We start from the raw sequence: 25,216 nt of genomic DNA, 5'->3' as shown, positions 1-25,216 counted from the left end.
TTTACATGGCCTCACAATGGAGTAATCCATTCACTCTTACATTTTCATAGGTGCTTAAGTGCAATCAGATCCCATGCTGACCATTTTTAGCATAACACAGGCACTGACCACTTTGAGGGTGCCTTAAAGACCTTAGCTAATAGCTTGTGTCTTTAGGGGAGCAAAGACAAGTGTACTCCAGCTTTTTAAAAAAATATCTGAAACCTCCTCAACACAGTATGACTAAATCATCTGTTTGGTGCCCCCTTCTGCAAAAACCAGGCTCATCCACATGACTTATATTGTTATCTATTATGTTTTGTTGTTACATTATCATTCATTTTATTTTTGTTTCATTCGATGTAGCAAAAGCAACTGCGATCACTGAAGATTTGTCTTTATTATGTTATGTTTTCGTAGGCGGTACATCTATGTACATAGCACCTGCATGTGTGTTCATGTACCACTTGGGCATTCCTACCTGAAGCCCTTGATGGGACATTGTTTGCAGACATAGCATTTGGCCTGGTGCTTTGTCGACTCTGCAGCAGCCACACGGTGAAGAACAGGCAGCCAAACCATCGACTGGGGCTCAAGGCTCGTCCACTCCACAAAGTGAGACACCTCAATGGCAGGTTTCCCTGGGGCCTGGAAAAGGAAGGTTGGAGGGAGGAAAGAAGACTGTAAACAAGCCAAATATAGAACAACAGCGGGCCAGGTACATAAAGTAATGAGGAAAGAAGGTGTGCTTCCTCTCCAAAGGTGGTCTCCCAGTGAGCTACTGCTGAAAAAAGGAATCAAAGAGAAAACAAAAGATAAGAGGAGGAGAGGGAGGGTGAAAAAAGACATGCACAACACTGGAATATCTTTTGCATTTATGCAACTACTTAAACAATTATAAAGCTAAAATACAACAGACATAAATTCAGTGTCTGTGTATATTATTTGTGTCTTCATGTAGTTCATCTCTCCAGAAGACAGCTAGTTGAAAATTCCAGCAAGTGGGATAAAAAGGAAGTCAACCTAATAAAAGAATGACTTGCCAAGCGCTGAAAATCTGTGATGTGCTAAATTCTCATTAAGTCTGCATCAGAGATGCATTAAGAGGTTGATTTCCCTGGGGCTCCCTCCGCTGCTCAAGCAGAGTAACATAATAAATGTGTGTGTGAGCACTGATCACACAGACTGCAAGGTGTACAGAGGTGTATAGTCTCCAGGGAATGAAGAAGCTCCTCTCTGTTAGTAGAGTAGCCAGCTTCTCTCCATGTGGGAGGTCAAACCGCAGCCCCCCGCATACCGAACACCTGGAACTGGCAATGTTTATGCAGAGCACACTGGTGCAGCACAAAGCAGCACACGCAGCAGATGGGACGCTTTAAACATCATTGGGAAAAATAAACATCTGGTTATCCATCAAAAAAACACTGTGTTTCTGCACAGTATAGCCATTAAACAACATGTATTTGTGAATCAATATCAACAAGTCTGACGCTTCCGACAGCATATGAAAATATTTACTGAAAGTTATTTCCCCAGTTGAACTTGACCTGATAACCGCTGCACAGACTGCAACACCTTCAGCAAAGTCTTATTATTCTGTTTAACTGCCTTACTCAGCCTATTCTGTCTGGAGTAAATTTCATCTACTTCTCTGTCAGCAAAGTCTAACAGTCAGCGTCAGTGTACGGAGGCAGCAAATGCTGAACCGACATCCCCACAAACTGATGTCACTCATTCCCAAGTCAAGTGATAGACGGGCCAACGGGTCACCCTGCAGTTCGCATTACATGGATATTTCAGCTGCAAGTAGATGTCCTGACATGGAGCAAACGGAGAAAGGAATTGATTTCAATCAGCCGTAGCTGATACAGCAAGCGTGGACCAGAATAAAGCAGGTATAATTAGGATCTGCCTTGAAAATGAGGGAATTAAAAGGCTTAGCAGAGGCCACCCTCCAAAAAAGCAATGGCCTGCTGATAAACAACCCAGTAATTATCTGGTGTCCCGAATTGAATGCCACAAGTTAAAGTTCCTACAACCTGCATGAAATGTTCAAATTCAGACACATTCAGAACCTGCAGAGGACATTTCTCCTCATTAGCTATTGCTCTGTGTGCTATTGGACTCTGTGACCTTACTTCATCATATCAATATTAATAGATTATATTCTTCAAGTCAACTTTATCATTTCAACTTCTTAGATTTTACCTTCTGTGTAATGTCATGCATTATCCAGCGCTGATTGTATTTAAGAGCATTAAAAGCAATGCAATGCAATATTAATGTGATGTGATGTTTGTGGAGGCAACATCCCGAATATGTTTGATGCTGCTGTGGCTTCTTCAGGTTGAAGGATGAACTTTTCCATTTCCTGACACTCATGTACTGAACTTCTTCTTCTGCATGAAGTGAGACTATGCTGATGTCAGTAAAACACAACTATAAAAAGGTGGCAGCTTTCTGGTATGACACCCTAATTCTTTTTCATTCGTGGCTTTTGATGGAAAAAAACAGGCAAATATTTATATTATTTTTTGTTTACATTTCTATATTTTATTACAGTCTTGGCAAGTTCTGCTCTAATTAACTGAAGGTCAGTCATTATTTTCCTTCACATTCATTAATAGATTAGCAGCTTTCACATAATTATACCATAAATAAGTAGATTTTCAAGGTGGCCTTCAAATTTCACATTGAAGCAAGCACTGAAACTAGAACTACTCTTACAGTCTGTCAATATGTTGGTCTAACAAGGACATTGGAACACTAATAAGCATATAAACATTACAGCTGCCATAGTTAAGAAAGGTAAGGTGAGGTACACTAACAATATATTTCTGACAGATGCTCTTATACCTAGTTGATTGTGTGCATAGAAAACTGCACACTCTCTTGCCTCTCTGCAGATGTGTTTAGGCGTTATGTACATGTGTCCTCACCATGCGGAAGCAGCTACGAACACTTGGCTCCACGTTGCTTCCGCCGAAAGCAGCAACTTCACCCAGCTGGCGGGGGATCTGGATGGCTTCGTGGAGCAGCAGGCTGAGGTGACGCTGGTCTGTCAAACCTCCTGGACCAGACACCTGGCGGAATAAGTCTGCAAAACATACACTGTTATCAATCAATTATGCAGTAACTAATCTGATTATACGCCTGTGAGTGTAACAGCATAAATTGTGCACTGTGTTAGTATGCATGAAAAACAACTATTTGCATGTGCATTATCATCACATCTGCATGCATGTTTTTACACTTCCACATCTGTTGATTAAGGGCATTTGTATTTATTGCTACATCATCAAGGCTTTTTGAAATTTAAATTGTGAATTAAATCGCAAGTGCAAGCATAACAAGTTAGAAAATATTGCGCTTTCTCTTCAGAATAGTAACTTCAATAAGAGATTTTGCAGTTCTGTTGCATATCATATCATTTATCATCTATTTTTTTTTTTAACAATGAGCCTCAAATTCCTGACATAAAGCTTAACTAAAATACTCCATAATAAAATTCACTTTAGTGACATACAGACAGAACAGAATCAGTATTAGTGGCCTGGCTAGTCAGCTTGGAGATGAAAGAGTTGCATAAGTAGACTCTTGCCAGGTTTTGAATGAGGCCTTTACCAAGCTAGCTGAGAGTCTGCCTGTCACTGAAGAGATGAATGATGACAGGCATGTGAGGCTGCTGCACAATGAGAGTACTGTATAAGCAGCCAATGTATCCTACTCTCCGTGTTCTTATTCAACCCCACAGGGACAAAGCTCGGCTTTAACACCTGCATGTTAAACAGCTGCCTCTATATAGCCCCCATAACCAGAACTGAGGTGTGTTTGACATTTTAAATGTTCACACTGAGCTGTTTGATAGAGAGCAGTTTGGGACATGTTTTATGGAGACACTATTACAGTATATGGCTCAATTATGTCTTAAACATGCAGCTTGCAATGTTGCAACCTGCTGTAGTGAGATGATTGTATTGCTGGATTTTGTTGCTCAAACCACAAATTATAGGATCATTGCTGAGATATTTCAGTTTGGAATTGTTGGATCAGCTAGAAAATAAAGTCAGATTCTGCAAATGCATAAACTTTATCTCCCCTCAACTGCATTCAATGAAATTAAGAGGACTGAAAATATTTCTGATGTAAAAATTAGAAGGTAGAAGGAGAAACCAGTGACCGAAAAGTAAGCAGTATATGTTGATATCTGCAAAGAGGTGAATGTTAAATAAAAGCAAGTAGAAACAAAAAAATACTGTTACTATAACAATAAGTAATTAAACTACTTACTGAAACAGTATTAAAAAGTATATTCCTTTCCTAAAATCTCTTGCCAAACACTGACGACAATGGAATAAAGTCCCACCATCTGCATCTCAAAGCAGGCTGATGGAAATGCCTCAGATTTATTTGCAAATATTAGTCTAGTGATGTCTGGAGCTGGCAAAAAACAAGACCAGTCAGCTAAATGACAGACTGTTACGGCCACCACGTGTCTACCTGAACCCTGAAATAGAAGGCTGACTCACCTCAGGGACCAGTCTTAGACCTAACACAGATGGTGTGCCAAGCATGAATAATCCTGGCATGGCTTTTGGGAATGTTGTCTAAGATCCTGTATCAACTACAAGCTGTTCCTGGTCTCACTGACTCTCCAATTTACCTATACTTACAGGTTCACTTGTAAACTGAGGCTACAATAGAACAGTAAAAAACATATCTCAGACGTGAGCGGTGTACTAATAAAATATTACAACATAATTTACAATTGAAAGAGGATGAAGGGAGTGCCTGAGCTCTTTGCTAGTTGACTAGTAAAAAAAAAGTGAGTGAGAGCCATTGAAAGAAAGTGTGCTTGAATGGTGTCTTTGGCAAGCAATACTTTTAAGGCCCCTCGTGTTCGAGTAAAGAAAGCTTCCTCCATTATGGTAGCAGAGTCATTTCCTCCATTAGACTAAGTGGAGGTCTTGACGTAATACTAGCAATCAGGGCAGTTTTGTTTTGGCTCATTGTTTGCAGTTGAGGAGATGCATTAGGCACAAGAGAGGGCATCAGACTTACATTTGTACTTCTCTTGGACGTCTGCACTGCACAAGCTCACCAATCCACTCTTGAAGCTGAGAACTCGCATTTTGCCATTTCGAGCACTAGATGGAAGAAAAACAAGTTGTATGGTTGAAATTTTTTAACGGTGAATTATCTCAATTCATGGTGTACTAGGCCCTAATGATATGTTCACATGTTGCTTGAGCCCAGCTGGGAGGGACAAAGTGTGGAAGAATTACACAGGTCAAAGCAGTACAGTACAGGTCAGTGCAGTAACATGAAATTGTATTCGAGCATGTTCAGAAAAACTAAACACACTACAAGGACTTCATGAAGTGTTGTGTCTGTGGGTTTATGCCCAGAAGAGCAATACTAAGCTCATATACACCACAATGTCACTTACAAACATGCACATAACTCACACACACATCCATTACTCGTGAAGCTCAAAAGTGCTGTCCCCCCGCTGAATAAATAGCCCACACAAGCTTTTTTTCAGCTTGAAATAAAATAAGTGAATATGTGGAGGTTACTATGGAACAATTGGATTTGAGGGGCAAACACACCATCACTGTTCTCGGCTCTAGTGCCAACACAGATTGGAAGAATTTAGTGCCGAGCTGAGCGGCACTGGAAGGAACCAGGCTTATCAACTTACCATTTGAATCGTTAAGTGAAAAATCAAGAACATCACATTTATCGGAGAACATCAGATCAAAAAAGTATGAAATTGAATCAAAGAGTGTGTTTAATTCCCAGAACATAGAATTTGCTTTTAATGTGTTTGAAAACCGGGACACAGTAGGGGGGCCCGGTTCCTTTTAATTCACTGACACACGGGGTGGTGAGAAATTACTCAGACCAGGATCATTAGAGTCAGGTCAACAGAATTACACATGGAGACCCAGGATAAGTCAGAAGGAGAGAGTCGCAGTCCTTTCCTTATTAGACTCAGGGCTGGAGTGGGTGCAAAGGAGCTCGAGAGCACATGGGGATGACTGGCTGTCAGGACCTTTCACACACACTTTCTGCTGTGTGCTGCATGCCATCTTCAATATGCACCCCAGCACTGCTCCTCAGGGGACACATCACTCCTGCACACCCTGCTTGTGTGACACGTCTCGAGAGGACACACACACGCTGCGATACACTGTAATACACTTTCACTGGCACAAACGCATACAAAAAATGGGCACACAAACATACTCACACCTCATTCACATTCCCTGCTGCTATTTATTGGAAAACAAAAAGCAATTACTGAAATTTATGCGGAGGGTAAAGTCTCTGATTGTCCCTCATTACCAGCGAGTAGTTAAGAGCTACCGAATTTAGAGCACTCGTGGGGTTGCTCCTATATTTCTGTCTGTGCGCCGTGTGTTCTCTTTGGAGACAGCACAAAATAGTCCATCAGGAACAAAGATGGGTGAGTGTTGGTGTCAAAGAGGATTTGTGTCTGCTGTGTCTCCGAAGGGATGACTGGCCCTCTGCCTGGACATTGTTATTGGAGCTGTAGCCACAATGTGACTTTTTACAGATGTCTGAAGAACAAGCCATTGAACTGGTTACAGCAATCTGCAACACACCGCTGTCCTTTGACTATGAGGAATAGTTATACACAGCTTGTATGGTAATTTATAGTTTATGATATTACAAGTGGTGAAGGATATGCATTGTGTGTCTGTGTTTATTTACTTTAAATAAGCCTAACTCTAATGACCGAGAGTAATGTGAAAGAGTCCTTAGCAGTGCTACACCCGGTGAGAATTACACCTGGTTCTGCAACATTTCTAAAAAGAATACAGGACTGTCGTACTGTGCATTATGGTCATGGCTGGCTACTTAAATGACAAACCCATTTGTCCCTGGAGAGATTTAATGCTCATTAAGTATCACATCAGACATTAAGAAAATATAAGTACGAATCCACCAAAGGGAAGATACCAGCCCAGATTTACAATAAAAAAAAACTAAAAAAAACAAAGCCAACAGTGTACTGTAGTTAAATCCCATTAAACTCAATCGGCCATATCAAATCTAAATTTATACCTGACTGACAGACAGCGACGCTCCTCAGCATCATTGTGCTCAGTGCAGCTGGTGGCAGCTACAAGCAATAATGTAGGAATACTGATATTGCACTGTTGGAACTTTGCCCATATAAGCCTCGCATTGATATAAAATCTCCTGAACTGTCGCTGTAATGTGAAATTTTATGAGCATTATATGATTGAAGCGAGTGTGTCACTTACTGCACTGATGTAACACTGCACTGCAGTAATATCATCTTTTTTCCTCCATTCATTCTTCTTGCTTGTCAAAACCGGGCACCTCCATTAACCGCAAGGCAACTTGCCCTCTGACAGTTAGGTTGGAGATTCTGCTATTAGTGCCTCAAGCCAATAACCGCAAGCAGAGATGAGGAGCAAGCTACAGAGGTCTGGTAAGTTCACTGCTTTCTACCTCTTCTACCCCAGACTCAGAAAAGGATTTCTAAAAATGTTTTTACATTTGCAGTTTCAACTCCCCAGGAACTTAAAACAGACTTTGATGCATCATTTTGGCACAGTTTTTCTTTAAGTAGCCATCCAGGACATACACGTAGGCTTTTTGGTTGATGCCCTCCGCTGAGTAAAATCAGCAAAAATACAGTGCACTTAAAAAGAACGTTTATGACATACTTTTCTCAGGAGGTGGTTATGAGCTAAAAGGCAAATCAACATTTTCCTTGAATTTCTCAGTTGGCAAGAATCACACTCTAAAGTGTCTGCTGGATATGTAGACACTAACCTGATTAGCCAATGGTATATGAACGCTGTGTTGCTTAAACAAAATACCTGATGCAACTTATAAAACAAGTAGGTTTTAATAATTACTTCACTTTTTGTCTAGTCAGAAACGTCTCACCCCGTTTTACCCACCTGTCATAGACGTTAAGCAGCCAGTTGAGACACATATCAACACAAAGTGGAATGTTGACCAGGATGGACCTCTCCTCCTCCAGCCTCTCGTACAGAGCTGTCAGGCCATGAATCACCTCCACCACATCCATCACATGCTCTCCCTGCTGCAGGTCTTGCTCCCGAAACACTTCCACAAGGCTGCTCAGCGCCACTAAATCCACTAAACAGACAGGAACAAAGATATCTGGAAAATTCATCTTTGTTTACTTGTGCACTCAAAAATGGTATTTATTTTAGTGCATATTTTTAGAACATGCTCTAAAATCTTTTTTATTGTAACACTTTGGCATGTATTTTTTCTGATATGATACATTTTGAGTGATTTGTATGTGAATTTTTATATTTTTGTATAGTTAATTTGCCAAAACGTGCATATGGATGTGCTGAAGCCTAAACACCTACGTTTTATCTGTACATGAGTTCACATTGACTTTCGCACACAAAGACACAGACACACACAGCACAATCATCATCCTCACTTCAGCAAATGAGAGCACGGGCGACAGCAGTGCTTATTCACCCTTTTTGCCCACTTAAGCTCCACCAGATGTTTCAAGAGCAGTGACACAAATTTGATTTTGTTCTTCTAAACTAATTTGATGGTCCATCCCTAGGAGTGCGGCTAAAAGGGTGTCCGTTGATGCCAGGTGTAATTGGATAGCATGATAATAAGGTAGAACAGAGAGAGGAGATATCAGGAGTGTTCTCAGGGTTGGGAGTAAATCACCCAAAATGTATTTCTGATGGGCTCTTATACAGCACGGCTCCATCATTCACAACACGACCAGGGAGAAAGAGTGGAAATTTTGCAGTTGTCAAGCCTGTCTGGCAATTAAATTCTGTAACAATATCAACGAGCAGACCGGAGGAGGGTGAGATAAGAGAGCGGGCAAGAAGAAGAAAGTGGGAGGGTCACTGAAAGTGGTTTTTCAAAGTGGTCTGTGCATGCTGAGTTTTTATTACAGCCATTTGGGACGTGGAAAGGAGAGAAGGTTGGAGGAAGGTTGGAAGAGAAAGTAGAAAAAGAAATAGGTTGAACATGAGTAAGAAAATGTGCGAAATTGGCCACTTGCAGGGACAAATATAAGCTGATCTGGGGTCAGAGGGAGTTCGAGCAATGCAGAGGTTGGAAAATCAATGAGATGTGATGAAGGAGGAAAAATGGGAGAGAAAGAGAAAAAAAGAAAGAAAAGGCCATGTTGAAAGTAGTGACCCAAACGGGGCAAGCTATCAAGCTTCAACCATGCAGCAAAAACTAATTGCCTTCTATTTTGTGACTCAAATGGACCAATTAATAGCTAATTATCACGCATGCTAACGATCCAGGCAGTGATGAAAATGAGGAAGAAGTCCGGTCGTTGAGTAGTTCTAGTGGCTCTTAAATGAATCAATGCTTTTGATTGCTTGATTTCAAAACCAATACTGATGGGGAATGCAGATAATAAATTCAACTACTTTCCGCGTAGGGTGGAAAGGAAAGAAGATTATTTCGACAACTGAATAAAGAAATATGCCAAAGCTAATCGTTATATCTCATTCTCGAATAGAGCTTTCCATAGTGGATTACTGATGGTGTGGGATAACGGCATAACACCTAACCTGCCATTCCAGCACTACAGAGAGAAAATACCATCAATGAAACACTGTACGTACATCTCAGAGCCTTCTGAACTCGTCGCAGCTTCATGGCTGTTCTGTACGCTGAGAACTTGATGTTGTTCATATCCGCTAATGGAAAGGAAAAGACAGATAGAAAGAGATTAGAGAGATGAGAGAACAAACCCATCCAGCACCACTCCCTGCTATCAATAAATTAGACAGCACTATCTGTCCCCCTGTTAATCACACCGCTGTAGAAGTCATTAGTAGTTTACTCTATTACTAATATTATCAGTGTATGTGTCTGTGCACATGCATGTGTTTGTCTAGCTGGGCATGTGCAACAGCGTCACTGTCTCCCCTGCAAGCTCCCCATGTCAGATCAGATTAAGAGTAAAGCTCATGATGTCGTTTAATCACAATTAATTAAAGGGCTACGCAAAAGCAATCACAGTGCTGACAAATTGGGCCTCGTAGGTTAATGACAGTAGCGATGTAGTCCCTAAGGTGTTTGAAATACAAGTTCCCTAATGAGCTGTGTGGCAGGGCCTTGAAAGAAGAAGCCCAGTGGTGCCATGCTACTGGTGCTGCTGCAGCCCAGTGGGGGTCCTGGGTGAATGAGCATGAGGGTGCTTTAATTGTCTCCTTAACTCACCCAGCGCCTGGTAGAGTTCTGTCATCTTTGGATGATCCCAGCATGTCGTCTGGGCCTGATGGCTGACGGAAAAATGAAACAAAGGCAGAAGATTTCATAAAGTAGACAAGAACTGGGGTGCACATTTTCAGGTTAAAAAGATGAAGGTAAAAGTGGAGTACAAATGAGTCACGGGAGCAGAGAAACGCAGGTAGGTAGCAATCAGGAAAAGGAGAGCTAAAAGTGAGCGATAAAGACATTTGATAGGGGTAAATAGGGTGACCATGAAATAAGCCAAACATTTTTAGGCCTGGAAAGTGCAGACGTGCGTCAAACACGATAAAGGTTACACATTTAGGTGCTGAAGTTACGTCACACTACTGCTCTGTTGGAGATATTCTGACAGTAACTTAAAGGGCTTCCCTCTTAAATACAACATAAAAATCGAAGTCATATCCACATCAAAAACATGCAATTACACCATGTTCCGATCCTACGACTAGCTCTACGGGAACTTTCAGAATATGAACCATTAATAAAATACATCCAATGAAACGGACAAGAGCAGCAAAATACATGAGAAATCACAAAGCAGGACATGTGCCGAGACCCAGGGGCCTTTTAAGGGAGCACTCATCGTTTTACCTATGCGAGTGCTCATTGATTGGTAGCCAGTGGAGTGGTACTCAGATACTACTCCCATCCCCATCGGAACAGGAATATAGCCCATAAAGAACTGACTATCAGACTAAAACAAGACCCATGAGGTCGTGTTGCAAATGATTAACAGAATAAATACATTGTCTAGGTTTGATGAACCTGTAGAGGAACAAACTGTATAAACACTTGCACAGTAAGAAACCTGCACATATAATACACCATCCTGTATAAACATAACTACATTCACGGTACACTGATTAACAGAAGAACTCTAAAGGTAACTAGTATTGATGAGATAAAGAGAAAAAATAGATGAGTGCTCAGGCACACAGGATTCAAACAGAGAGAGTTTCTTTCGGAATCATTTAATATTTATCAACTTAAAGGTTTGGGCAATGGAAAGATCTCTGAAAATATGAAGAGATATATTCTCAACCTGAGGACAGTAAAGGTTTATTCTTATCTACGTTGTTTGATTTGCTTGTACAAATCACACATGATCTCAGTGAGAAAGACATAATTGTTGTCAGGAGAATTCCCCCATACATTAAAACAATTTAAAACATATTTAAGGCCAGAGTACATAGTATTTCAACAGGAGTTGTTATAAAACTAGAATTATTGTCTCACGCTTGTATGCCTCTGGTAACCAGTCATGTTGCAGTTTATATTCATGTTTGTCTAGAGTCAAGATGCTCCTGAAATATGTTTATGAATATGGAACGGTTGTAAGTTCACAGTGACTCTGATCTTTGACCACCAACATTGTATTAGCTGATCCTTGTCCAGTGAACAAGTGAACGTTTGTGACAAATTTGAAGAAATTGTTTTTGTGAGCCTAGGATGGATGGACAGATGGACGGGAGGATGGATTAACAACCAAAAAAACACAATGCATCTGGCCATCTTCTAGGCTCGGGTTGGATGTTGCAGTCAAAGGTGTTTTTTACTGGATCTGCTTAAAAAGCATAGAGCTACATGAAGACCTCTTAATGCCGACATTTCTGATTTATTGAGTGATTAAAACAAGGCCTGGTGTTGGCCTAAAAGAATGGCCTTTGTTTCCAGTTGAAAAAACAAAAACGTCTCACTTCTGCGCCACAAAAACAGTGACAAGTGTGAATGACATGGGCCATGCTAAAGTTGTAAGCTGAGTTGTAGAAAAGTATTTTCTGTGATTGACCTGACAAAACACTATCAAGTGCAAGTTTTGCAGCTTTCTTGTTGATGTAATAGGAGCAGATAAATCAGTCACCACTGTTTGGTCACTCCAAAATAATCTCCACAAGCAAAGAGGAAACATCCAAAAGCAATTCTTCCTTTCTTTCTTTTCTAGCATTGCTGTGAGCAGCCATGTTCCATTATTGTATTATGACGACCTGTGAGTTGATTAAGTGGTACATGAAAACATGTAGTGTGAGTTAAGACATTGTACAAAAGGTCAAACTGCACACCGTCTATGCAGCTCTGGTCATATCGATTTGTCTAGAAAATAACAAATTCCTCCACTTCAATCCAGCCACTTAATCGACCATGAAAAAAGTACATTTACTCCAACAATGCAAACACTGAACTTGAAGCTGCACCTACTTGATGTAGTAGGGCACTTTGTTCGGGGAGATGGCACGCTCCCATGGTATCTGCACGGAACCTGTGCAAACACAGAGAGACACAATCAATTTCAAAATAGGCATGTCATGCATGAAAAGCCATTGTGCACAATGTCCCTGACAGCATGTCCAGACACCGTGTCCATTCAGACCTTCTTAAAAGAGCTGCTTTGCTGTACAACTGGCGCAGTAAAGCCAAAGAGACAAGTCTATTGTGGTGGGTTTCCACAGAGTGTTGGTTTGTTTGGCACGGCCTAATAGAATATGGGAGGTAGAGGAGTCAGTGAGACGGGGTGACTGGAGCATTTCAACCGGCCTCCGGACTAAACCACAGAGGGGTTCAACTGAGAATCAGAGAGGACAGACTGCACAGCAACACAGTGATGCAATGGTATACATGCAGCTGTACACACAGACACACACTGTGACGTTCCATTATTGTATTATGACGGAGCACAGTGCAGACTCGCATGTTGTTCCTCTGTATATGTGACATATGCACACACAGAGACTGAGGTAGTCTTTGAAATCTGGATGTGCAACATGTACTCTGATACTTAACTTACATAAAAGTAGCAATAATATAAAAATCCTCTGCTATAAGTAGAAGTCCTGTATTCAACACCTGACTAAAGAAAAGTATTGTGATTGACATATTAGTATATATTACATAATTAGTTCATCACAAAATAAATTTGTGAAGCTGTGAGATGAAAAAAAAAAAAGTTCTACTACACAAACTTGTATCTATTTATTTAATTTAATTTTTCTGCAATCTTTGCTTTATGGGTAGTGTTTTACTTCTTTGAACATCACACTGTTATTGAAATTAAACTATTTCAGTAATCCAGAAGAAAAATCTTTCTTTAGTGGGACTGCTAGAAACTCCTAATACATTAGGAGTAAAAGTATTCAGTTACATTCCATTGAGCCATAAGCACCAGATGCACATATGTGCTCCATGTAATATGAAACAACAAGCTGAATTATGGGCATGTTGGTGCATAAAAGTCACACGGACGTAAACCCAGACGTTTCTGCAGGGCGCAGTGGGCTGAGCTGGCACTGGAGTAGTGCTATATAAGCCCCAGTGTGGCATCTCTGATCCAGCGTGACAGCAGTAAATCTGGATGGGGCTGGTGAGGACACTGGAAACACACAAGCACACACCACCACTTCAGATACACTCACACAGGGGAGCCCTGCAACATACAGCTTTTTTTCCACTCTATCAGTTTAAACTAGGTAGAGTAAATCCCTTTTTTCAGCCCCTCTGCTATCGCTCAGTAGCCTTTGAAGAGCAGCAGGTAAAAGAAGAGACAGAATTCACAAATATGTATCTCTGCTCAAATGAGAGCAATGACTGTTGTGATGAGCATCACTGGGGAGGCTCTTCGCAACAGTGTGCTGGAGCTGATGAGGGCAGACGAACACGGCCTACCAGCTCCACCTCTAACCCAAATACACACACAAACACAGCAGTTTATAGCCTTATCACAGCTAAACTGTAATACACCTAACCACCCGCCCCCCTCACACACACACACACACACACACACACACACACACACACACACACACACACACACACACACACACACACACACACACACACACACACACACACACACACACACACACACACACACACACACTCTGAGACAGTGCCTTGGCACAGCATGGCACAGATTGGCCCGACATGAGGCACCAACTTCAAATAGCAGAAGAGGACTCTTACTGGAGAGGAAGTGCTGCGATCCAGGTCCAAAGTCTCTGTGTGCATCCTGGAGCTGCTTCAGTCTCTCCTCTATGGAGCCCTGAGGACACACATAAACACACACACACACACACACACACACACACACATGCAAAGTTAAATCAAAGGGAATCATGCTGTTCGTCCCCCCTCCACCACAAATCCCCACAATAGATATGCATGGACCACCTGCTTTCCTTCCATTAGTTAACTGCCGAATATAAATTATGTCTTTTTTCTCTTGAAGGACTCTGGAAGCCTTTGAAGAACAGCAGGTAGGAAATGAAGACAGAGATTACAAAATAATATATTTTGTTGAAATGAGGACGACGCTTCCTGGTTGCGGTATCAGTGTGCAGGAGTGTTGGAGGAGGAGACGATGAAATGAGAGAGAAAGAGACGGTTTGCAGAGCCTCACATGTGCTGCTTCAATAACCATGGAGACTGAATTGACAAAATTAAGTTTGCCGTCGCCTTTGTAAAAAACATTTCACATCAGTTATGTTTCCCACCAAATGGGATTTAGTCTGCGTAATCCTGGTTTATTTGAAATGTATTGGATTTGGCACATGAGTCATTGTCAGCTGGATGTTGAAGTGCGTCCTCAAACAATGGGAGGTAAATCCACTCACTGCGTGGTAGAGCGACAGATAAAGAGAGAAAAGAGAAAGCGTGAGGGGCCCTTAGACTTGAAAGAGAAGCACAGGCAATGGGTCATAATGTGTAAAGAAAGACATATTAAGTTAGCATTTCTGTACAAACATCGCTCCCTCACTTGAGAAAAAAAATAAAATATCTTGAACATGATTTAAATTGGTTTCGACTAATATAGAGCATCGTCAATGTGCCGTGGAGATGTTAGTGCCAACTGTGCTCTGTTGTACAATCTATTTGTTGTACAGACAATTTGGGCTGCCATAAGGAAGACAAATGACTAAATTATCCATGATCGACAAATATTAGCAAATCAAATTTGGAGATACATTTGTGCGAGCGTCAGAACAGCCAAAATCAACAGGACACAGGATGCTGCTGGGATTTAGCATTTATCATTTTAATTAAGAGAGAAATGGGACACAGGGAGGGAGACAAATAAAAAAGGTTTCTTTATTCTGCTTTCTTTTTTCTGTCAAGATGCCATGTCTGTGCTGTTTATTGCATTGAAATTAATAATGTGGATGAGTAGAGATGGCAGATCAGCTGCGGTGCAAGCAAAGCAGCTCAAAAAAGGCTGACGTAATTTTCTCTCAAACCATTTGGAACACCTGTCTCTTCATATGTCACACGGGCTCTATTGATATCACAAGAAAAATGGGATTGAAATCCAAGATCTGGGAGAGGAATATCTGCTGGTGACAACTAAGAGCCTTTTTAACATATTGATCATCAGGCAGGATAAGAAGCTTTTACTTACTGCCTGAATCAACGACCAAAGGACACTACCTACTTCAGCACACAGTACATCAAAGATTTAGCAGAAATTGTCCTGTAAAATGATTTATTTATGAAGATACGCCTCAGTTTCTGTACTTTCTTTGTAGATCTCTTTGAAAAGTAATTAGTAATCAGTCCCAATATTCCTTTCCTAAAATACATGGGACTGCAGCAACCCTTTTTAAAGTATGTTGCAGGTTTGAGACATGTTACTGGAAATATCTACCTATGTACATTTTTTTAACAATCTTTCATTAAACTTTCCTCTGTGTCATCTGTGCATCACACGAAAGAAAACATTTCAGATATCTTAATTAAAACAGGAGGCTGCTGATTATTTGCTGTAAACAATTCAACCGGTTTTCCTTGGAGGAGAAAGGTTTAAGCAATCGACTATATTTAGTGCTGTCAAAGCAGAGAGCATGGAAAAACATTCATCTGCTCTGTTTTGTTCCATTCTCTTGATGAAATGTTTCAGTCTTGACTATTTCTGAGCCACAGAGGCAATTTGAAATCTGCAATTTGAAGCCTGTATATGGCAAAGTGGATAGAGGAAATTAATTTCTAAAAATTGTTCAAGAGACATTAAAATCATCATGTTCAGAGGAGAGAGAAAGAGAGAGTAAGAGGAGAGCAAGAGGAGAGCAAAAGGAGAGGAGAGGAGAGGAGAGGAGAGGAGAGGAGAGGAGAGGAGAGGAGAGGAGAGGAGAGGAGAGGAGAGGAGAGGAGAGGAGAGGAGAGGAGAGGAGAGGAGAGGAGAGGAGAGGAGAGGAGAGGAGAGGCTGGATCGGCAATTAAAGCACCATGACAGGCTGTGGAGAAGATGTCTTGAAGGTTATCTAATGGGGACGGGATGCTATAACATGAAGGCTCAGTGGGTTATGTTCTGCTTGTAGGAGCCATACATTCAGTAAAGCAGTGAGGGAGGGTCAGGCTCAGTCCAGTGAATCCAAGGCACTTTATTCTTGAAATTTCTAAAAGACTTTAAGAGTATGTGCTTCAAATTCTATGAAGAATTGCCCTCTTCATGTAAGTGCATAGGTTCAGATATTGATTAATTTAATTTTCATCATTCCATTTCACTGATGTACGTTCAGTGGAAACAAAGCACTTTATTAGGAGTATCGTAAGAGTACTGACTATAGCCTACGTTTGCTCTCAGACAGCCTCTATCAGGTGGCATGGCTTCCCCAAAATGTTGGTAACATTTGTGAGATTCTGCTTTGTGTTGACATGATTGCATTACATAATTTTTGGAGATTTGTCAGCTGCATGTTCAAGGTGTCAGTCTACTGTTCTACCACATCCCCAAGGTGTCCTATCAGATTCAGATCTGTTGACTGTGGAGGCCACTGAACTCATTGTCAGGTTCATGAAACCAGTTATAGATCATTTTTGCCGTGTAACATGGTGCATTGTTATGCTAAATGGAGTCATTATAGAATGGTAAACAGTGGTCATAAAGAGATGCACATGGCCAGCAGCAACACTCAGATAGTCTGTGGATTCAGACCCAAAGTGTGCCTAGAAAACAAGGTGTTCCTGAAGAAGCGCCCTGTGAGTGTATTTCGCTCTTTAACTGTCCAGTTTACGATGTGTAAAAGTACCAAAGACCATTTCTTCAAATGCTCTTCATTTTCTACACACATTTTAGAAAACAGCACTTAAGGGAGTGCATACGCACACCGTTAACAGCCTCTTAATGTCAGCTCTCCATGGCTCTGAGCATGATGCTGAATACATTTACACTATGCTATACAATAAATATACTTACATAGTGCAAATGCCTTGAACGATTCAAAGACATGTTTTTCACCTCGATTTGAAAATGGAGCATAATGTGAGGTATAAGAAAATAAACTTGTAATGATTTAACTGCTGCTCAATGCAAACGCTGCTCTGAAACTCACATTATACATAATAAGCACCTTCTAAGTTTTCTAAATATGCATGTCATCTATTGTGAATGTCACACTGTCATTATTTCTGTATCAGATATTTTAGCTGCGAAACAATGATAATGAAGACACAAACTGGCAAAGCAATTTCACAAATTAATCTGTTAATTTTTTGTTAGTTTCATTTTATTTTCTTATTTTCTAATTTAAATATGATCTATTTTACATCAAACATCACTTAACAAAGAACATCAGTGTTAATAATAAAAGTATAATCTTAAAAATGAACAAAGACAAGAAAAACTTTTGTGGATTCTGTTAGTTCCAGAGCTTCTTAAGATGCTCTTATCCTCCCACGACTGAGTAGGAAGAGGCACTCATTCATCTACAGTCGTTTCGTCTTCAGTCTTCAGTTACAGTGCTTCTGGGAAACAGCTCTTAAGCTTAAGCTTAAGGTTCATAAGTTGGATTTTACAATCATCTTAGTGTTAAGATGCTTTTGGGAGACAATGCCCTGGTCTGATTCTAAATAAATTCAGTAGTTATACCAACTAATGAGTGCCATCTAAATGATTTCCTACAGGATTTGATCATTTACTTGAACTACGTTCCTTTACAAAAAAACAACAACAACAACAACAACAAAGAAACCAAGAAACAACAGCTGTTAGAAAAAAGGATTCATACTGAGACTACTGCATTAAAGCTATTTTTGACAATGTTTTCACACTTTCAATGCAAACCCAACCCTCATTCACTGATAATTCACGCTCTCCATAAATTGATTTTCATGCCGTGAAAAATAAAATCACTGGAGACCAATGACTGCCTGAAACAGAAAGAAAACTAAATCTGAAACTGCATAGCATGAATTAAAATCATTACAGAAATAGTTCAGCATTTTCAAAAATGTTCTTATTTCCTTTAATTTCGGAGAGTTCGATAAGGAGATCATTACCGATCTCACATAGTCAGAGCCAGGAGGCGACTGCCCTAGCTAAGCATAAATACTAGAAGTTAACATTAGTCATCTAGCCTAGCTCCCTCCACAGTACCAGTGGTATCTAATCTAATTTGTCTACAGAGCCAAGCAAAAACAATATTTTTTAAACTGTTGAACTATATTCTTTAAATATGCACGATTTGTAGTAAGAAAAAACAAGTCGATGGTGTCAGACTTACAAAAACTGCAAAAGTCAGACATCACTGATCTATCAATCCTGCAAAAGTCCTCTAACCTCCATGTTAAACTGTTTCAAAAATGTATCACACATATGGCCCTTTATCAACCTCCTAAAAACACGCCATTGTCCTTCACAGCTCAAAAAGATGTGAAGAACGTGAAACTGTTGGAAGCCGGCAGAGCAGCTTACAGCTCCAAATATTACACATGGACTCGCTCTCTTAGGCCCTTCTCTAACCTGACTTCTAGAGAAGCTGCTGCTGACAATGTCAAATAGGCAACACGGGCCCGGCGGTGAATTCTACCTGAAGCACTTTCCATCTGCTGTTGAGGTGCTCCAGGGCGCGAGCATTCTCCATCGACAAATGGACATCAGAGATTGCCAGCTGGTGGGCCAGATCATTGATGTGCTTCATTCCCTCCTTCACCTGGGTCAGCTCCTCCTTAAATAACTACATGGGGAACAAGACAAGCAGAGGGGGCAGAGGTATGTGGATGGAAAAGAGAGCAGTGGAGAAAGAGAAAACAGATGAAATATAAAATAGAATAAATAGAATAAAAATGTCAGGAGTGAGAGCGCAGCCCAGAAACATCCAGTCTGAGCCAACGCCACTCAAATTAATGAAATAAGAAAAAAAATCAATTGAAACTTGATATGTTACAGCTTTCAGCTCAGTTTTTGAAAGCCATGTATTAGAGACCAAAAATCAAAGGGAAAAAATGTATAACGATATTGAAATCACTCTAGCCTTGGTACATTGTAGATTATATGTGTACATAATGAGGGAAAACAGGGCATTCATAAAACAAAGGATACACCATAGCAATAATGGGGTATGCAAGCTTTTTATGTGTGCATACATTTTCCCTTTTACTGATGCCAGTGTCCCAGTCATTTTGAAAAGCAGGGTGTATGTATTCTCTTTATTATTTTTATGCTGTGTGTGAAAACTTTTGCTGAAGATGTTTTTGTTGTTGTTTACAAACTTGACAAAGCAACTGCTGGAGAGAATTTATATCTAAAAATAGATAACAAAGACACCCGAAATAAAGAAGGCATGATTGTAACGAATATGTTTTACTGAGTTGCATGTCGTTCTCACAATTACTTTTGAGCACTGATGTCATCTTTTGACAGTACACAGTAGAAACAAAGATAAAAAGTGGAAGTGAAAGGTACAAAGCAGAATTCAGAAGTAGTAAGCTGTGATGGCATGACATAAACTTCAGCAAACTCAGCCTGAGGACTGCCTGAAATCACATCTCTTATGGATGACAACTCTGATTTTCTTTCCAACAGTTATTTCTAATACTGGATATGATTTCACGTAAAAATATTCAGCTCCAGCAAAACGAAATAATATTCAAATATAAATGTTGCAAAAATCTAACTGAGGTTTTATGTTTTTACATGATGGATGATCTACTGTAGTTTATTTTATAACCCTGAGGAACAAAATTACTTGTAGATATGTAAAACTAGGATCTGTCTAGGAGCAAGTGTGCATGCTTTTTTTTTTGTCAATGTGTGTGTGTCAATAGATTAGTCTATAAACAGAAAAATCATCTATTTTGATAATTAAAAGCATTTTTTTGTCTTGCAATACAAAATGAAATATACTTGTTCCATCTCTGCTGCTTTTCTCAGTCATGTGTGATTGTAGAATATTTTCTTTTGGATTTGGACTGCTGATCAGACAAAACAAGACATTTAAAGAAGTCAGCTTGGGATTTTGTGAAGCTGTGACGGGCATATGTTGACCATTTCCTGACATTAATACACCAATTAAAGCATGTATTGATTGGGGTTGAAAAGAATCCTTCGTTGCAGCTCTATGTTTGTATTTAAGGTGTTTATAATTGTGTATCCAAGAGTTTGCTTTTGTATGTGAATACATCTGTGTGTAAGAGCAAGAGGGAGTACAGCTGCCGCCAGCAGACAAGCCCGCCCTAAAGACTGAGCTGAACATGTGCTGTCTGTGACAGGAGTCCAAACACTGACATGATTATTGTGAAGTGCCCTCACTTCTAATGAACAGTGCCACACAATTACAGGCAGCAGTGGCACACGGCCCTCCGTAATGGCTAAACCAATGACCTGCCATTTGTTTAACAGCATCTATTCAGCAGAGGATTGTCGCCCCTGCCATCTCACAGCGCATCATTTTGAAGTGCCACGTCCTCGTCATCATCTGTCAGATCGCAGCTACTCTGACAGGAATGTGTAAACAAGCAAAACAAACATTTTAAAGCAACACAGCCTGATACAGATCTCTCACTTATTCATGAGTAATAAATCACTGCTGTGTTTTTGTGATAAAAAAAAACAAACAGCATGTCACTGTTTTGATGTTTGTTTACGATATGTCAAAATGTCATCGTGTGTGTGTGTTTTTTTCCAGGGATAGCCAGAGGCAATTATCTCAAAGGAGACAATTAAGTTACTCCACAGGTAAAAAACAATTTATATCAGGATCCATGATAATGTCTGTGCGTGTGTCTGTGTGTGTACATGAGAGAGATAAGAGACAATCAGAGAAGAGAGTGTGCACTGCAGTGTGTGATTCTACCTTGGTAGCGTCTATGTGGTCCTGCAGAGAGTCAATGAAGAGGTCTCCGACAGGCTCCCAGGCATCTCTCACTCCCTCTGCCTGCTCCAGGGCCCCCGCCAGCTCCTCCATCGCTGCCTGGATCTGAAGGAGACGCTCCAGTGTCCTCTCCATGTGTCTGGAAGTTTTGTGGAAAATGCAAGTCATTACAATTAACGAACAGACTCATTAAAAGTTAGAAACAAGGCGAGTCATAGCCCCCCCCCCAAAAAAATCAATCAAAATCCATAAAGTATGCAGTCAAACACACCATCTATCCAAATTTACAGACTGTCATTGTAGGAGGGCTGTTTGCTTAATTTAATATTTTATACCAAGTTTTAATACTCGTGAAAATGGAGCTCTGAAATTTTCTCATCTAAAACTTAATGAATATGTTTTCCTAATTGTTTTTGTAATTGTATTTTGTGTAATATTGTTTTGCATAACCCTGCTATGGATCAGCGCTCACCCACAGCCGCAACAAGAAAGAACACTGGACTTTCGAGCCCTAAAAGTCACAGGATTTGAGTTTGTTCTGGAGTAATTTTCTAAGTGCATGGATTGTAGAATTTGCCTGAATCACTGGGGTCTATAATTATTCATTTAATTTAAAAAACGTACCAATAAAACTTAAAAGGCGAGACTTTGAGAGGGAAAAAACTGCTTGTATTCTGAACAGAGCACTGCCAGTCCCGACTTTGGTTATTAATTTGGCATTACCATTACTCTAAAAATCTGCTTCCTATTCATCTTTAAAACTGTCTTTGTGCTTTTGCGACTACTGACAGGGTCCCAATGATAAGAAAGAGTTCAGAAACCCAGTGGTGAAAGGAGGAGTCAAATCCTTTAGTTAAATGAAATTGACAATACCATCCCAATTCTGCAACATCGTATTTTGGCAAAAGTACAAACAAAAGTAATACATTTATTTATTTAATATTATCATATTGTTAATAAGGGCAAATAGATGTGTAAGCAGCTTTTTAGTTGCATCTGGTAAAGATGGAGTCCTTACAAAGGGTCACAATATAAACTTTGGGTTTGATAGATGATTAATGGGGTTGTAATTAATAAAAAACACACAAATCTGTCATCTTCTGATCTTTTTTTTTTTTTTAATCATCTCCCGGAACCTTAAGCAATTATTCAAATAACACAAAGTTCAGAGTGGAAAAGTATCTTTGGTGGAACTTCTAACAAGTCATGTATCAGAGTATTTTTTTTCCTGAACTGGAAGTATAACAATGCACCCCATAGAAACACTATGGTACAAGTACCTCTAAATTGCACTTAAATAGTAATAGGCACCTGAGTAAATGTACTTTCCACCATTGCAGTAACCACATTTAATCTGACAAGTTCAACACAATGTTTAACAGAAGTGTCTGACCTGTGGCGATCCACGCAGCGTGCCGTCAGCTTTTCCCACAGGTCACTGGCCACGTTCGCCTGCTTCCATACTGAGCGGCTCACATTCAGGATGCGCCGGCGCGGAGACACGTCTGCGGAAACAGGTGAAACAGGTTAGATGGGGCCGTGCAGGGGTAAAAGCATAAAGGTGCAAAGGAGGACGTTTCGACAGCGAAATAGCAAGCGGAAAGAGCAGGGGTTAGGAGTCAGATTTGAGAAGAGCAATGATTTGAGAAGGATGGTATAGCAACTCAATGAAAAGGGAGAGGGAATGATAAAGGCAGGGGGCAAAACAAGTTGGACAACATAGTGAGGTAGAGTGCTACAGTATTCTCCTGGTGAGCATCCAGAACAGAGAGCCAAACACACAAGTACGCTATTATTGATTTGAGCAGATGTTACTGTGGAGCTGGGGAACCAGAGCTAATTGGTCCCAACCTGGTCTCTCTCCCTAAAACTCAGTGTGAAACCAAGGAGGGATCCCTGCTAATAACCACAAATGGATGATTTCACCTGCATGGGTCCCACCAAATGAACTCAGGTGAGGGCGTTTGTGAGTATGACATTTTGGCTGGCGCAGCAGTTGGCACGGAGTGTGAAGGGAGCAGACCTTTTCCATCGGTCAGGGTCTCCTCTGGTTCCTGGAAGGGGTGCTGAGCCAGAAAGGCCTGGGCAGACTCCAAAACGGAGTAGATAAACGGCCCGCGAGATTTGACATCCTCCATGAAAGCCTGCAGAGAGACAGTGAAGGGGGAATGAAAGATAGAAGCTGTTTCCAAACTCAAGTGCTGGTTACTCAAAATGATATAGAGAAAAATTTGTTGTGCAAGCAAAGCTGAACCTATGCCGACTCCTCAAATGAGACGGCCTCATCTAACATAGACTAAAAGCAATGGTGTGTTCTCGTGCTGAAACAAATATTCAAATGACAGAAAATGAATGAACAATAATTTTTATTCTTAGAAAACATTTTATATCTACTTTAAAAACTGCTGTTATTGGCCGGTTGCAGCATCTCACATTTTGCTTTTATATGTATAGACGTTCTTGGTTTAAATTGAATATCTTTGGGTTTTGGACAGTCATTATATCATCTTTTGAGGATCATTATTCATTATTTAAAACATTTATACTAAACAATGTCTCAGTTAAACGATAAAATAATCTACAAATTAATTGCAGTGCCATTTAATTCTATATATCTGTAACTATGCTGCATATCTACCATGTAACCTGACAGACTAGATGCAATGTGGAGTTTTTCCTTTTCCAAATTGGGATGGCATATGCTGTACAGATTGCAATGCCCTCAGGCAGACTTGGGTTTTTGGGCTGTATAATAAACCTGACTCGATTTAGCTTATATCTTTTTGTTATGCCAAGGGAATCGAAAGATGTCCAAGCTGCTAACAAGAACAAGCAGAAGAGTGTCTTACACTTCTGCCTTTATCATCTTGCAGTGGTGTTTTGTGTTGATCTGGGTAATATGATGTTTCACCAGTGACTGATTATCACCAGAGTCAAAACACCAGATGTGATATTCCCAGTTTTACAACTTCAGGATTGCCAGACCCACCACAAAGCAATTTATCAGCATACTGTGCCTGGTGGATTACTGAATTGAATGAATTTTGGAGGAAAAGACACTGTAGCCAGCAGTGGAAGTTAATTGTAAATGCTAAAACATTGTATAAGAGCATCACAAGAACACACATAAAACCAGAAAACTGCTTGTAATATCATTTACACAGAATTATCTTTCAAACGCTAAGATTAGCTCACTTTAGCCACCGTAATATACTGCTCATTCCAGGGTCACATATATATCAGACTGGTCTGTAGAATTAAGCGAATCTTAATTCGGCTCTTCGATTAGTCTCGTGCAAGTTAAGAGGTCTCACAAAAATACTAATTGATTAATGTTGAGCCTTAAAAATTAGCTGAACTACAACCAAGACTGAGGTTTTCATAACAATTGTTGACACCAGCTAAGAAGTATTTTCATGGTAACAAACTGTGACCACATTGCATCAAAGAGGAAAACATTTTAGTTTGAAATAATAGTTAATCAATTAATAAATGACAGAATTTGAACATATTTAAAATCTGAAAATTAATGAATCCTAAAACAATGTCAAAATTTATCTTTGTAAAACAAACCTGACAACGAATGAGATGATAGCAGCAAAATCTCTTGACTTTACTGAACTGAACAAGCTCGTGTTTAATTGTTCATAAACTTTTAACTTGTAAGGCATTTTATGTGTTATATCTTCTTCGAAAGTTACATAGTCTTGCCTAAAGATTTCACCACATCAGGCTGAAGCAAAAACGTAGGTAAGACTACAATATCTGCCTCCTTCAACCAGTCAAGTTACAGTTAACACCCATGTCTGTCCAAACTCATATAATGTACAGTATGTAGTAAAGACTTTGAAGGAATCCTTATGTGT

At 40.1% G+C, this 25,216-nt stretch overlaps 1 protein-coding gene across 4 annotated transcripts in view; it reads right to left on the bottom strand.

The window, feature by feature from the left end:
* drp2 (dystrophin related protein 2) overlaps positions 1-25,216 on the bottom strand; it is a 151,757-nt gene that overhangs the window by 20,105 nt on the left and 106,436 nt on the right. For all 4 annotated transcript variants that reach the window (XM_069694302.1, XM_069694301.1, XM_069694298.1 and 1 more), the window contains exons 4-15: positions 23,374-23,494; positions 22,744-22,855; positions 21,333-21,489; positions 19,068-19,214; positions 14,230-14,308; positions 12,472-12,532; positions 10,243-10,304; positions 9,642-9,716; positions 7,947-8,148; positions 5,041-5,126; positions 2,919-3,076; positions 461-627 (exon numbers count right to left, since the gene is read on the bottom strand). In XM_069694302.1, the coding sequence (XP_069550403.1) occupies positions 461-627; positions 2,919-3,076; positions 5,041-5,126; positions 7,947-8,148; positions 9,642-9,716; positions 10,243-10,304; positions 12,472-12,532; positions 14,230-14,308; positions 19,068-19,214; positions 21,333-21,489; positions 22,744-22,855; positions 23,374-23,494 (1,427 nt within the window). The remainder of the gene's footprint in view (positions 1-460; positions 628-2,918; positions 3,077-5,040; positions 5,127-7,946; positions 8,149-9,641; positions 9,717-10,242; positions 10,305-12,471; positions 12,533-14,229; positions 14,309-19,067; positions 19,215-21,332; positions 21,490-22,743; positions 22,856-23,373; positions 23,495-25,216) is intronic.

The sequence above is a fragment of the Brachyistius frenatus genome, unplaced genomic scaffold, assembly GCF_029030835.1.
Source record: "Brachyistius frenatus isolate BFR_SWC_R1_liver_20210118 unplaced genomic scaffold, ASM2903083v1 Contig_17, whole genome shotgun sequence".
Lineage (NCBI taxonomy): Eukaryota > Metazoa > Chordata > Actinopteri > Embiotocidae > Brachyistius > Brachyistius frenatus.
The sequence above is the reverse complement of the archived record's forward strand: the minus strand, read 5'-3'. Positions and strand labels throughout refer to the sequence as shown.